The 15,131-nt window shown below is 30.6% G+C and overlaps 4 protein-coding genes across 7 annotated transcripts; 1 reads left to right on the forward strand and 3 right to left on the reverse strand.

Annotated features, from left to right (window-relative positions):
• Window positions 1–883: 883 nt before the first annotated feature.
• LOC108565426 (protein lifeguard 1-like) lies at window positions 884–5,089 on the reverse strand. Of its 3 annotated transcripts, none has more exons than XM_017924871.1 (4): window positions 4,987–5,089; window positions 4,402–4,454; window positions 4,119–4,346; window positions 884–2,255 (listed from the first exon to the last, which is right to left on the reverse strand). In XM_017924871.1, the coding sequence occupies exons 2-4, from the start codon at window positions 4,436–4,438 to the stop codon at window positions 1,531–1,533; spliced, it is 990 nt and encodes a 329-aa protein (XP_017780360.1). In that variant the 5' UTR covers window positions 4,439–4,454; window positions 4,987–5,089; the 3' UTR covers window positions 884–1,530. The 3 variants fall into 3 exon arrangements, with proteins under 3 accessions (XP_017780360.1, XP_017780358.1, XP_017780361.1); XM_017924869.1 differs by having other exon boundaries at window positions 4,086–4,346; XM_017924872.1 differs by lacking the exons at window positions 4,119–4,346; window positions 4,402–4,454 and having other exon boundaries at window positions 4,987–5,086.
• Window positions 5,090–6,496: 1,407 nt separating this feature from the next.
• Window positions 6,497–8,597, forward strand: LOC108565414 (ras-related protein Rab-10). The gene is made up of 4 exons (XM_017924852.1): window positions 6,497–6,623; window positions 6,953–7,152; window positions 7,208–7,297; window positions 7,358–8,597. The coding sequence occupies exons 1-4, from the start codon at window positions 6,497–6,499 to the stop codon at window positions 7,550–7,552; spliced, it is 612 nt and encodes a 203-aa protein (XP_017780341.1). The 3' UTR covers window positions 7,553–8,597.
• A 555-nt stretch (window positions 8,598–9,152) lies between these two features.
• LOC108565413 (protein tilB) lies at window positions 9,153–11,126 on the reverse strand. The gene is made up of 4 exons (XM_017924851.1): window positions 10,542–11,126; window positions 9,856–10,148; window positions 9,455–9,801; window positions 9,153–9,404 (listed from the first exon to the last, which is right to left on the reverse strand). Exons 1-4 carry the CDS (start codon window positions 10,732–10,734, stop codon window positions 9,170–9,172), a joined length of 1,068 nt encoding a protein of 355 aa, XP_017780340.1. The 5' UTR covers window positions 10,735–11,126; the 3' UTR covers window positions 9,153–9,169.
• Window positions 11,127–11,259: 133 nt separating this feature from the next.
• Window positions 11,260–14,709, reverse strand: LOC108565415 (TOM1-like protein 2). Of its 2 annotated transcripts, XM_017924853.1 has the most exons (8): window positions 14,530–14,708; window positions 14,056–14,303; window positions 13,782–13,985; window positions 13,509–13,724; window positions 12,865–13,277; window positions 12,408–12,486; window positions 12,184–12,231; window positions 11,262–12,038 (listed from the first exon to the last, which is right to left on the reverse strand). In XM_017924853.1, exons 1-8 carry the CDS (start codon window positions 14,594–14,596, stop codon window positions 11,871–11,873), a joined length of 1,443 nt encoding a protein of 480 aa, XP_017780342.1. In that variant the 5' UTR covers window positions 14,597–14,708; the 3' UTR covers window positions 11,262–11,870. The 2 variants fall into 2 exon arrangements, with proteins under 2 accessions (XP_017780344.1, XP_017780342.1); XM_017924855.1 differs by lacking the exon at window positions 12,184–12,231 and having other exon boundaries at window positions 11,260–12,038; window positions 14,530–14,709.
• Window positions 14,710–15,131: the final 422 nt, after the last annotated feature.

The raw sequence follows: 15,131 nt of genomic DNA on the forward strand, positions 1-15,131 counted from the left end.
TGCTAACTTTAATTTAAGAGTCAACTACTTTAGCTTTCTCCAGATTTTTGTTCCTACAAGACAAGAATAAACATAGAAATTCTAATGTACACAAAATATTCGAAACATTTTTCTATTATTACACGAATCATGTCTCTATTTGTACCACTAGGAGTGTTTATATAAACACCTTCAATGTTTACTTCAAAGATAATAATTTATTATAAAGAATATCAAATATAGATAAGCATTCGAGAATATCCAATGTTTCAAAAAAGTCTTGTAAATGAACAAATAATCTGCTTTGATTTACATAGTCTTTATTAATAATAATAGCGATTGCTATTCAACGAAATTTGTTATTTTTAGGATAAAACATCAGCTGGTTTTACTTTATCCAGATGTGTTTATTTTACATAACGGCTAATTAAACGTGACTAGGTTCTTATTTTCTTCTGTTAAAAACAAGTGCAAATTATTGATTTATACAAAAACTGTGCAAATTTTATATTTATACAAAGCGATTTCATATCGTCGTTTTAAGCAATTAAACCTTATTTCTTAAAGGAAATGTTCCTGAATTCTTTTAAGAACGTTGTACTTCCAATGTGGGATAAAGCTGAAAGAATATTTTTATATAAAGGTTGATTTGTAACAATTTTCTTATACATTTGACTCCTAGTCAATAGTTTGACCTCTTGCAAATTGAATATAAGAAAATATAGAATTGATGTCGTTATTTTCTGAATATTGTTTGAACCAATTAAATACATTAACTTTATTTATAATGAAACTTAAATAACGGATGACGGGGAGAGGGCGTGTTCGTCGACGCTTACTTAAACTGTATATTCTTGAATTCTAATTGCAATATTTTATCTAAAATAGATTAAGTCATACAATATGTAGGTGGAACATTTTTTATTATTATTTTATAAAACAACATGTATAGACACAAGTTACATTTGAGCCAATATTTTGTTGTTAACAATTACATCAATTATACATTAGCAATATTACATAAGAAACCCAAGAAATTATGCAACCAAATGATCGAAGTCACCCGTTCGAAGCAGAAGTTTACATTAGCACAACAATAGAAAAATAAAGTCAAAACATTTTCGTAAATATATGTTACTTTTTTCACTATACAATAACCAAAGATTCTATACTCAACTCAGTTATACCAATGCAAATTGCTTGCTCTTTCTTTCTTTTTTATGTTTGTAACAACTAAATCAGTCTCAAGAATAATCAACATGCATGGTACATAAGTGTGTTTAATAAATATTTTAAACATCAAAGACAGTTTCCAACTACAATATTCGTTACTTCAAAACGTACGCACAAAATAGATTTTTTTTGTTTGTTAATATATGTGTATAAAATATTCTAAACAATTATTATCATTATATTTCAGTTAAAAGGTTTCTAACAAGTGTGAATGCAATATTTCAATAGCAATACTAGTTGTAGACGAATTCAATATATCTTTGTTAAATCTATATTCGGTATAAGGGGGAAAAATCTTTCAAATATAGGTTTTGATGCTCAATCTCGAGCAGCGCCTATAATGGTCAAGATGTACATGAAGATATTGATAATGTCCAAATACAGATTTAATGCTGCGAATACGTATTCCTCGGGGGAAATCGAATATTTATGATTGCCGCCCATCATCATTTGGGTATCGTAAATCAGATAGATGGAGAAGATGAGAGCGCCCAACGATGCGTATACCATCGAAAGTATTTTGCTCTTGACGAAAATTGCTACTATTCCAAAGATTAGCAGAATAATGACAGCGACGAAAAGAATGCCGCCCATCATTGTGAAATCCCACTTAGTTTGGAAAGCAAATAGAGTGAGCCCGAGACAAACAGCAGCAGTAATTCCAACGGCCATGACGACCTCATCGGATTTGTAGGTAGAAGAAATGACGCCTAGCATGAACGATTCCGCCAATGTGAAAAGTGTCAAGAATATATAGTTGGTGGGCGATCTGCGCCTAAGTTCTCCGCAACAGGATAGAGCAATTAGAGATACAATAAAAATAATGATTGCGACGATCATTAATTCTGGGTGACTCCTGACAAATATCCTGGTAGATTTATGGTACACCATCAACGAAATGAAAGCCAGGGTAACGCTTAGTTGGAACATCAGAATAGAGTAGACCTTCCTGATGAAACCTCGTCGAATAGTTTGATCGGAGAAATCGAACTGACCTTTTATGTCGTTGTCCTCCGTTCCATTAAAACTTGCTCCGTACATATCTGAAAATAAACGCAATTATTATATAACTGAATATAGTTTCATATTCAAAATCATCAAACATAAAACATGCTGCACACATACATTAATCAAACAAATTAAAAAAAAGTTTAGCAACAAATTAAACTACAGAATATGCCAGAATAAAACACATACAGGGTGCGGCAGAAATAACTCCCATATTCCAAAGGGGGATTAAAAAAATTGGTACGCGGCAGAAATGACTCCCACATTACGAAGCACTGTGAGCTCCACAAAGCTGGTAGAAGGAAGTTATTTCTGCTGAAAAATCATCATTTATTTATTATATTTTTTAAATAAATATAATTATTATTTTGAAACTTGAATTGTTTGTTATTTTTAAAAATAACGCTTAACTAGCGAAGTTTCGCGTAACGAGTGACAAGTAGAGAAATCCCAGATTGTGTACTTTATGTGTACTTTTGAATATTAACCATCTTCAATTTGCTTTGTCATTTTTGTTTATAGCGGACTATAATTTGTTTGCTGTATATGCAAAACACAAATATATTGTGTCCAACCATTATTTTAATATAGAAACAAACAATGTACGCCTTTTTAATATAAACATATATTGACTTGTGCTCAGACATGTTATTTACATTTTTTTTTGTGCAAAATTTAATAACACTTGCAGGTCTCCAAATAAAAAGCCAAAGAATAAAAATAACCATAGATATGAAAACCACAATCATTAAAAATCGAGACAAAGTTATACTTTTTTTTCCGGCATGGAACGCATTATCGTATTTTACATTAGTTTATATAGGGAAAACTGTTTCACTATACGAGTAAAAATCCGGAAATTTTGTAACAAATTATGCTCGTTAAGCGAGGTTCCACTGTACAAGTAATAATACATTTTCAAATTTACTATTCTTAACGCACATATAGCATTAAATTGAATATGACCCAAAAGAGATAACATAGGAGTTTCTGTTTATTATTAGACAAAACTAGATATATTTCTTATCTGGATGATAATAAACATAATTTATGTAAAGATGCATTGTATAATGAAAGATCAGTAATGAAAACGTATCAAATATTTAGTTTTAATTAGATAAGATCCTGACTAATAAATAACCCTACACATTCGTTTTTGAAGCATTCAATATAGACCATGATCACTTAAAACAAGTATAGATATAAATATATATCTTATCTAAACCATATTTTATGTAAAGAAGAATTGTATAACTTGAGAAAAAAATTATAATCAGAGCAAATATTTAAATCTTATGATAAAAAACATTTTTTTTTCCTCTTTCAATTTAGACCTTGTTTACTGGAACTTGCTATACTTATATATATTTCTATTTAATTTAAGTTCGTGAATAATATTTAATTAGATTGGGTCGATAGCCCTTTGATCTTATTGTATGACCAATAAATAAGTTAAAATAAAAAAAATATTTAATTGGAAAATTGATGACAGAAAATAAAGACTGATGATAAATTAGTATAAAAGTGGCAGGATTCAACAAGTAAAATTTCACTTACCCATGATGTACCAATAAAACTCACATGCACAGTCTTACAATGATCCTTACTGTCTGAAGGTTTTAACAAAATTGACATAACATTTGTAGTCTTTTGTAAGAAAAGGCAACTTCAGGTAAAAAAAGGTATCTTATCTGTTGCAATGGGAATACCAATAAAGTGGTACATTATCATATAGTGATACATAAATAATGAATGTTATCATATCATAGAGAGGATAGGAAACAAATCAGCCATTAATGTAGCTTCAGTAATCAACAAAGAAAAAAGCATTCAAAAAATACCCTAAGAAACAAGTGCAAACGAACCAGGTTTATAATTATTGAATGATGTGCCTTCACCTGGTTGATTGTAACCTCCTTGTGGGGGAACGTGACCAAAGGGCGGCCCTTGTGGCGGCGGAACGAAACCCGGTGCACTTGGGGCAGGATATCCTTGTTGTCCAGGGAAACCCCCCTGTTGTCCAGGAAAACCTCCTGGCGGTGGGAAACCTCCTGGTGGTGGGTACCCTGCAGCACCAGGGTATGGTTGCCCAAACCCTTGCTGACCACCATAGTATTGATTTGGATCTAAATTATAGCCTAGGTAATAACTATCTTAAAAAAAAAGACATGAGAAACATACCTGGTGGTGGATATGGACTATTATTCCAAGTTGTCATTATGAATTATTGCAATCTAATGAACAAACAGAAATGATCAATGAACAAAACAAATAACACTCATTAAATAGTCAATAAATTGCATTTACACTATATTTTTGTTTTAAATGTTATCTTATGAAAATTTGTTCTAGTACACTATTTAATATTTTCCTGATATTTTCTTATTCTTTTATTAAACCTCCACTCCCTTCTTGATATTTTAATCGGGGGAATTCCCTTACAATCTGTCACTCGAGTATTTCACAACAGCGCACAATAAGTGACTGGGGTTACTATATATCGAGTATATATACACAATGCATGACTCACTTTTTATCGATTAATAACTTTAATTACCGAATAATATACTCTATTAGTTGAACGTTATGCCTTACTTCTATACACAGCGGCTTATAAAACAAATAAATGGTGGAAACGTTTTAATCAGTTTTAATAACTGATAGGATGGTCTCAGCGCAGGCAACTTATCGCATTACTCTTTCTATACTGCTTAATCTAATACTTGCAAGGACTAAATTTACTGAAGTACATTAAATAGGGCTTACCTAGATTTGTGAGATTACTTAAGATCTTCTATAATTTATGCCTTTTTCTTAGGATACAACAAATGTCAAACTGACAGATTGTATTGGATATCCAATAGTTGCAAAAACCTCCACCTGCAGCAAATTTAGTTCCTTAAATCTCCACGGATGGCACTAACAAATATGGTGCTTATTTTTATATAAATTCAACCAAGAGATTTAATAAAAATTGTTTTAAATACGTTTAGAAAATCAATCAGAATATATAAAAATAAAGTATAAAATGTATATATATATATTGCTTCAAGTACTCTAATTATTATATATTCCTATAAACACGTTTTATTGAAAAAATTGTTCTGAACGACCTTAATATTTTTCTCCAAGAGTATTCTACGAATATTTGTACATAAAGAAATAAAATGATGAGATCAAAAAGAAGCTGACTTTTTGGGATAGTCGTGTACAATAGCAAAATAATAAATCAACATTTAAACCACAATAATAAAACAGAAATATATAAATTGTTAAAAAGGGCTTTCCACTGACACTTTCTTTATTTTATCAAAGATTAATTTCGTATCAACTAGTTTATGTTGGAGTACTTTGAAAATTATCTTAAAAATAATACAGTGGATTAATATAAAATAACTTACTGCTATTATTGAGATTCGTTAAATAATTGTATTTATTGTAAAGGTTTAAAAATATGTTATCTAAGTACACATTTTCATTAAATATTCATGTTATATTATTTTGGTTCTACGGTTTTGTTTGAATAACCTCAGTTTCGGTTGGATGATCAAAAAGGACGTTTCATTGGGTGTTTATTTATTTTATTCAGTATTTTAAACATTATATATTATGTACAATACAACAATAAAAAATAACTTTATAACTTCTTCTTCCAAAATAAATATTTATATGTTAAATATTTCACCTGATGAGATACAAAAGAACTTAATTTATCAAGATCTGGATGCTATTTATCTTTTTGTATTACAATTTCAGATCCTGAAAATTCAGGGTACTTCTTCAGCGCGGAATCTCCATTTTATTATCAGACTTAATTAGCAAGATGTTGCGCATGTAAAAGCCTTTCTTTCTTGGAAAAATGTATTCGAAAGTCATGCATGTAATTTTAACGGCCAATAGAAACACATGAGTTCATCAGAATCTATTTTGAAATGTTTGTTTTTGTAAAATAAATGCAGAGTAACGATCATAACATACACATTCCATCGATTAAAAATAGTATAATTGATTATGTTATAGAAACTCAGTCTTTATTAGAAAATTATTCAATAATGTGTATGAAATAATGCACAATAAATGAGTCAAGAGCGTCAAGAGATTAAATTGTGATAACTGTGTGCATTTGGTTGCAACGAAACAAGCGATAAATCTGTTTACTAAGTTGGTTGGACAGTCGCATCGGAATTATTGTTATTCTAGTTGTTCTTGTGGCAACACTGTTGACAGAGACGTCAAAAAAATATTAAATTAGTGATTAAGATTTTAAATAATAGCCATGGCCAAAAAGACATATGATCTATTGTTCAAATTGCTGCTGATCGGCGACTCCGGTGTCGGCAAAACCTGCATTTTATTTCGGTTCTCCGACGACGCCTTTACGACCACTTTTATTTCAACAATCGGTGAGTTAACCTTTAAACCCTGTATTTTTTTGCCCCCCATCAATTAATGGCTGCTACGGAATATTATTTAAAGAAAGGAAACAAGAAGATAAATTAATAAAAATAGAATAGAAATCGGATGATAGGAAGGTATCCGCTAGAACGGTGGAATCCCAATGATATCATCCTCATTATCAGTGCTTTCCTTTTAAAGATAACCCTGCTCAATTTCCATTTATAAATAGAGGGTGAGGTCATTAGGTGGGCGCCAAATTTGAAAGTCAAATTTTATTTGAATGATGCTTCTTTTTATATGGTTTGTGTCATTATATTAATTAATTAATTTGCAGGTATTGATTTTAAAATAAAAACTGTGGACCTGAGGGGCAAGAAAATCAAACTGCAGATATGGGACACTGCCGGTCAGGAGAGGTTCCACACAATCACCACCTCCTATTACAGGGGAGCCATGGGCATCATGTTAGTTTACGATATAGCTAATGAAAAGAGTTTTGAAAATATAGTGAAATGGTTGAGAAACATTGATGAGGTACGAAATTTCAATGGAATTTTTAAAGAGAGGATATGATAATTGTTTTTTTTAGCATGCAAACGAGGACGTAGAGAAGATGATTCTTGGTAATAAATGTGATATGGATGATAAGAGGACAGTCAGTAAAGAAAGAGGAGAGGCTGTAAGTTGTGATTAGAAATTAATATGAAGGATGATGTTATTAATGTTTTACGATTTGCAGATTGCGCGCGAGCATAGTATAAGATTCATGGAAACCTCGGCCAAGGCGAACATAAACATTGAAAAGGCGTTCAGCGAATTGGCCGAAGCCATACTAGATAAAACCGCTGGCCGAGAGCAAGGTGAACATGTTGATAGAGTAACGGTGGATAGAAGACAGCAGGCCAGTTCGTCAAAATCATGTTGCAATAATTAGGTATAAAATACACTTCATTTCACATAGAGTTTCATAGGGATTAAAAAAGTATATTTAAAAATTTTCTCATCTCAAAAAAATCGAAACACGCTTTATGTTTTTTCTAATCAAATACAAATGTGACCAATTCTCTATGGTATGGAATGGATCTATAATTGTAAATCAATGTGAAATCTGCTTAATGAAAGAAAATAATACTAAGTTCTAGCGGGCTGCCACTTGCTAAATGAAGTTATGCACAATAATAATTATTAATGTATGGCGCATACATAACGTATCTGTTATATACATATATTTATTAATATATAATTAAATTCGTTCATTGCCAGTTAATATTACCAGTTTTTTTTCATTTGGTAGCACTCATGACACAACTTGTATTTGACTTTTGCAATCATTCCGTTAGCATTTTTTTTATGTCGTAACAAAATTTTTTGATGAAATTTTGATTGTGTGTTTGTTGTGTCAGTATTACTTCATATATTGCACAGAATGTAAATAACTATAAATATTGAATGAAACGCTTCCTTTTTTTTTGTTGTTTTCATACACAAAGGTTTCTGTTTTTGACCTGAATACAAAAAAAATAAATTAAAGGAAAGATGAGCAGAGGGCGCGATAAAAGAATGGAATATTTTAAGTAACTTCTAAACGATATTATATTTTTTTAAATTGTATTCAAAATGTGTTTGGTTTTGTGCTATTAAATTTTATTGTCTGAGATATATAGATATATATTATAAATATAGGTATGTGATTGACAGGAAATAATATTGTGTCTAGCCATTGAAATGTTATTCAGAAGAAAGTTTAAATTTATAGTGTTATAAAATGTGGCTTCTTGTGTAATATTAAACACTTATTTCTTTTACTACAAATACTCCATGTTTACTTTATAATACAAATAAAACCAAGACAAGTTGAATATTAGTCATAAATACATTTTTTAATTAATATTTATATTATTGAATGTACAAACAAACAAGAAATGAAAAACATTGTAAGTTGCAAATACGCTTTTTCAAAATAAATTAAACAAAAAAAAGCACATTTAATTCAAGCGTATTCCAGTGGAGGAACATCTGGGTTGTCAACGAAATTGTTGACCTTATTGTTTTCGACAATCTTACTAAAGTCCATCTCCTCTTTGGTCCCCTCAAATTCCAAGTAGTTACTAAAAATGCATGACATTAATATTACCACACTATGATGAAAACACTGCTTACATCATTTGTATCACACTTTAGAATTCTTTAAAAACCTGTTATATCTGTAACTTACAACAGAAGTGTTAGGTCACCAAATTAATATTTTACTATAGAAAGTTAAAAAAATAAAATTTTACGAAATGTAGAATTTCACTATATTTCTTAAAAATCAACTTTATCTTAAGATTTGTTATCATCTACTACAACAATATCCCATTAGTAACGACTTAAAGAAAACAATGTTATTAAATTATACACTAAATAATTGTATAGTTCTTGCGAATATAATAATAGTCAAATATGTTACAATTATGATATAACTTTGTAATGTAATTTTGTAAAATAATGGAAATATATAATATCTATTATTCTGAAATTATCAGAAATAGAAGCAGATAGTAATTTGGACTCACCTATTTTTTTCAAGTCTAGGTTTCGGCAAAGCTTTCGATTTAATTATATTCGATTTATAATTGAGCTTAGGCATAGTTAGCAACAGATGTCCCGTAGTTTGCGACCTCTGTACCTTACTCTTATTGGTGATAATTTCTTCAGGAAAGACGTATTGAAAGATTTTACCTTTTATAGTAATTTTAACGAATATAGGCTGAAGATCAACATCAATATAACTCGTATCCAGAAATCTGCAAATTAACTATCACATATATTGCAACAAACGACGAAATATTCATACTTATAAACAGAAATATCCAAAGTGTAAGATTCGGAATCGCTATCGTCAAATTTAAATTGAACTTTAGCCTGATTCATATTCAAAGGGCGACCATCTCTATTGAAAACAGAAATTGCTTTTGTTTCGCCCACTTCCTCTTTCTTATCCTTTCCTCTAGCTAATCGAGATCTTCGAGAGATTTCCAATCGCGTTTCCGGTGCATGTTCCGACGTCGATTTCCAAAATGATTCATCATCAATAGTATCGTCGACGATGGACAATCTGGCCTTTTGCTCCTCTCGAAATTTCTCGTACTCTTTTTGCGCTCGTCTGATAGTTTTTTCTGATTCTCTTAGTTTCTGCTTCGCCTGAAATCGATACCATTAATGCATTAATAATATTACGTATTGAAACGAAGCAACCTTGATTCGTTCACTTCTAGTAATTGATACGTTGTCTAAGGTTTCGATCTGCTCCAATATCGCAATAACGTAATCCCTGTAGCCTTCGTACTCGGTGCACGGATTACCCGTTAAGTACAGTTGTCTCAGATGGATGTTTGGTATCAGATTGCGTACGCTCTCCAGTTCTCCAATAAAATTCAAAGTTAAATCCAACTTTTGCAGTGATTCGCACCTCTCCAAGTTTTCGATTTTCTCAATATTGTTTATTGCCAAATTTAGATACTCCAGTTGCTTCAATTTGTTCAAATTTTCTAAAATCAATATTCAGTGTAATTATTCATTACTGATTGATTTGTCAATAATTTAATTAACTAAACGAACATATTCACTTTTGTGCAATTAGCACAAGTTTGATTCTTAAGAAACTTTTAATGTTATTAGATTTTGAAATTTACTGGAATCAAAGCAGTTTTAATCTTCGAGAAATTTGATTTGAACTTAAAATATCAAAAGAAATCGATTCGATCGAAATCTGGGCAAACAAGGTTGAATAAAATATTGCGAGGGATTTTGCATTTTTAATGATCGAAATTATTATGGTATTGTTTGAACTACGACGCAATTTAAGGATGTTACAACATTAAACGAAATGGAAAGAAATATACATAAGCAATTTTCACAATGTAAATAGATTGAAAGCTTACCTATTTTAGAAATCAAATTTGATTGCAAATATAGAATCTGAAGACCTTTACACCAATTGTGTAGATACTCTATCTTTTCGACGTCCTCTTGATGCAACGACAGCTCTTCGAGCGTACCAATAACGCACTCATTGTGCTCAGACTTTTTTCGAACCAGTTCTTCTGTAACTGTAGTAAAAAAAACATTAATCATCGCACATATTCAAATTACGAAGCATACCCACTTTTCACCATATCTGTGACAATACTATGACATAAAGTAGTATCGATCAAACTTCCGTTTTATTCTAAATAAGATCAATAAAAAAGACGACTGAACTGTTATATTTTCTTTCTTACTTTATTAGGGATGTTAAGCTTATATCAATATACATTAACGTAATATATGTATATAGTCCAGTCATTATTGTAGGTAATTGATTGCACTATTATAGTAGTAACAATAACACATGGTAAATCGATTTATGTATTTGTGGATTCAAGAGTTTTCTGTCTGAAATAATGACAAGCCTATATCAGTTATACTTAATTGTAATTACAGGGTATCAACAATTATATATATATATAAATAAATCTATTCGCTTTCTGCATTCATTCATTATAATTAAAAGTAGTTGCATACTTTATGGGATTACAAAATATGTGTGTAATGCATATCATTTTTTCATATAATTTAAGAATAATAATTAATAGGTATATAGATATAAATCCAATGGTTGTAGAAAACAAAATTAACAATCAATAAAAAATAATTTAAACGTAATACTTTTTTCATCTCATTAAACGTGTTTTTTTTTGTATATCTCCTTCAATTAAATATGAAACAGAAGATGTCTTAAATTGGAAGCAAATTACACAGATATCTTTGGTAACTAATCAGATCAAAATAAATATGAAAAATAAAATCATTTAAAAAATATTTCTTTTTTGTTTTACGCGAGACTTTATAAAACATTCATAAAATATAATTTGAAGCTTATATACATATAAATCCATATGCCATCTTGATTTCCATTTCAGTACTTAATAAGTACATTCATATTGGATAAATCACATTTTTTTCACAATATTTCTATATAGACATCATTCCTTGAAACTGTTACAATTCTATTATATACTTTAATACAATCGAGACTTATTGTTTAATTACTGTAATTAGACTAGCACTTGCAAATTAATTAGTGAGATTAGTTACAATAATTTCTAAACATTCATATTATTTTCAAGTTACATATAATATACGAGAAAGGAGACTCGTTATGAAATGAATAAGTCTAGAATGTTATGATTTTTTTTATGTGTGTATACTTTTTTCAAGATTGCATCAATTCATAGTGTCAAGAGACTTTCCTTGTCATCTTCTTTCTTAGCTGCTTTGGTAGCAGCGGCGCCTGTTGGTGTAGGAGTAGTGGTTGAAGGAAGAGCCTCTGCAGCAGCAGCTCGTTCCGCTAGAAACCTCTCAAATTCGCTGCTTGTTACAGATTCCTCTGTAGTTGTCTGTATACAGAAACATAGTTATAACAACAACAAAAAACAATTCCTATTGTTAAAACAAAGATTTTCTAATAGTTAACATTGAAAAGAGTGCCAACAGATAGATAAGAAAATAATAAAATAAAAAAAAAAGGAAGAAAGAACTTACATCCCCCAGCCAAGCTGCCATTTCATCAAATTCCAAATCAGCCGGATTCTGTATAAAATTAAAATAAAAATGGTTTCTTTTCTTTTCTAAATACTACTAAAACTAACTACTAAAAAACTAAAGTATATACAGAAGCAGAAGCGATACAACTTGGCATGCGATATAATTTTAAGAATTGAATTGTTCATTTAATATTACTAAATTAAAATGCGAAGAAAACTTACATTCGGTTTATTTTGTGTCAATTTACTTAAACCATCAACTTGATGCTCGGAATCTATGTTATCCTTATATGTGCTTCCTCTGCAATAAAATTATATTTAGTGAATCTTATTAATTGGGCGGAAAGACCTTTGCAGCGTTTTTTTTTATAGAAACTTATTTATTTTTGTTTACTTTTTGTGACTGTTGCAACATTGTTATTCTTATTAATATTCTCTTATATAAAAGAAATTTCCGTTTTGATGACCGATTTATTTGAAAATCTGTGCATTAGGACGACTAAAGAGATATTGACTGTGGTCTTTCTGCCTAATGTCTAGTTATTTATTCACTTTGTCCTAATATTAGATGTATGTCTGTTGGACAACAAAAAGATTATCAGCATTTATTAAAAAATATTTTGGTGACTTAGTGAAAAATAATTAATCGTAATAAATGAATATTTCATAATAGTCTTACGTAGTTTTTGATGTTTCGTATGTAGCTTTTCTTGATTGGGCGAACATATCAAAATCTTCATCGCCGACCGGTCTATTGGTAGCAGTCACGCTACCAATATTGGCCAATTGGGAAGCAGCATTTGCGCTGGCCACTCCCATTTCACTAAATTTTTCGACCAAATCATCGGGTGGGCCTAAATCGATTAAACTGTCATTGGACTCCAAGGGCGGCTTCCTGGTGGCATTAGTCAAAACGGCGGAAGCCGATTGCCCCCCGGCTTCCCTATTCTTTTCCCATCTTCCGTATCTCAAGATTAGATTATTCATGTCGTCGTTAATTCTGAGAAGCTCTGCTGTTAGTTCGTCGTTCGCTAATTTACTGATTAGTTCCACTAATCTTCCTTGCATTTCCTTACAAGTAGTATATAACATCTAAAACGTAAACAAAACATTAGTAGACGAAAAATGTAAACAATTGTATAGAATGTTGTGTATGCCATACATCAACGTATTTAATTACTTTAGAGATAAGAAAACGTAAATGCTTATAGATAAGTGAATAGGTTAAAACATATTAAAGACATTTTCAGAAATAATGATAACAAAGGTGTGTCAAGAACGTTTATATAATGTACAGCGTGATATATCCTTAAATGAACTCACTTGTAACAGTTCCAGTTCTTCAGGTTGCTCATGCCCTGGTTTCACTTCACCTAACATCTCACCAAGAACATTCATATTTGATTGTACAACATCCAATTCTGATTCTAATTTAGTTCTCTGTTCATGTGATAGAATTGGAGGTGAAATCTTTGATAGCTGATATGTAGGCATATTGGGTTCCACTACAGTTGGAAGCTCTGCAATTGCATCAGAAGTCTAAAAACAAAAAATTAGCAATTTCATAACATTTCATAAAATAATATTAATATGTACTTTTTGTGGAGTGAAAATTGGAGCCATAGAATCAAAATCTGTTGCAGGAAATTCAATGCCTTTGGCTTTTAAATCATGATAAACATTCACAACTCCATTCATTTCTGGCTGACTATTAAATGCATCAGCCCAGCACTGTATCAGACTGAGAACCTTTTCCTGGACTGCAGTAGGAGGATCATTTTTGGGACCAATCAATTTTACCTATATGAAACAGAAAAAAAAATGATAAATCAATATTAAGTATATAATAAGTTCTGATAAGATAACATACCAATTCATTAATAAAATCTTTATTGCAAACCAAGGTATGAAATTTCTTGCCACAGTTCTTAACACATGTCTCAAGAACAGTCAGAGTGTACATCACAACTGTGTAGTTCTTGCCAGCATTATTGGTCAACCTCTTGCGGATGGCCTTGACAGCATCCCTGGGTCCATCTTCAGTTTCATTGATCATATCACAAATTTCCATATTGAGAGCCCAGTTCTCAGATGCTAAGCTGCTCTCAGTTGCACTTTCTAATTAAATTTAAGTGGGTTATAATTTGTTCTAGCTCAGAGGATTTCTGGGATATAAGGTTTTGTTTACTTTGGTTTTAACAAGTACGAGATGAATTAATTAGCACGATAGATATTTATATTTTTTTTTTGCACAACATTACGTATGTTGTTGAAACTCACAATCGATTGCGGAAATTTTCGTTAAAGGGATGATTTAGTGAAATTATGCAAGTGTTGTACTTACCGACTCTCCCGCCGACCGGGGTCGAAAAAGGATTCCCTCCTAAAGCTCCTTGGAAGAACGACGTCATCGTAAATAAAAAAAATACCGGAAATTTACTTTTGCACTTAAAATGCTTAAAAGTCAGTCACTGTTTTGCCTGACTTACAGCTGTCACTTCAATAATAATAATACGAATAAAACTGCGCCTTCAGTTGTCATTGAATGACAGTAGTGATACCAACTTTAAATAGGATTTTAATTTTTTTTTAATTAAATTTTATTTCCATACTTTATGCGTATAGAATAAATTGAAGATTCTTAAAAATGTTAATAAATAAAACATAATATATAACTTTATTATTACCTTGTATATATTTAATTAGGTCATAAATTTTAATTATCTTAATTGTATTTGCATATTTAATTAACCTTTCCTTCTTCATTACTAATTTTGTGTATTTGCATATATGTAATAAACTGTAATATACTTGAAATTTATTTTAGTTATCATATTCTACCTGTATATGTATATTACGAACTAGTTCCGTTCCAAAGGATTGTTCGTAAGTCGAATTTGTTCGTAAGTCGGGGGAATTAAAAAAAATCAAAATATACTTATGGTT

This window comes from Nicrophorus vespilloides, unplaced genomic scaffold (assembly GCF_001412225.1).
Source record: "Nicrophorus vespilloides isolate i.1.1-1 unplaced genomic scaffold, Nicve_v1.0, whole genome shotgun sequence".
Classification (NCBI taxonomy): Eukaryota; Metazoa; Arthropoda; class Insecta; order Coleoptera; family Silphidae; genus Nicrophorus; species Nicrophorus vespilloides.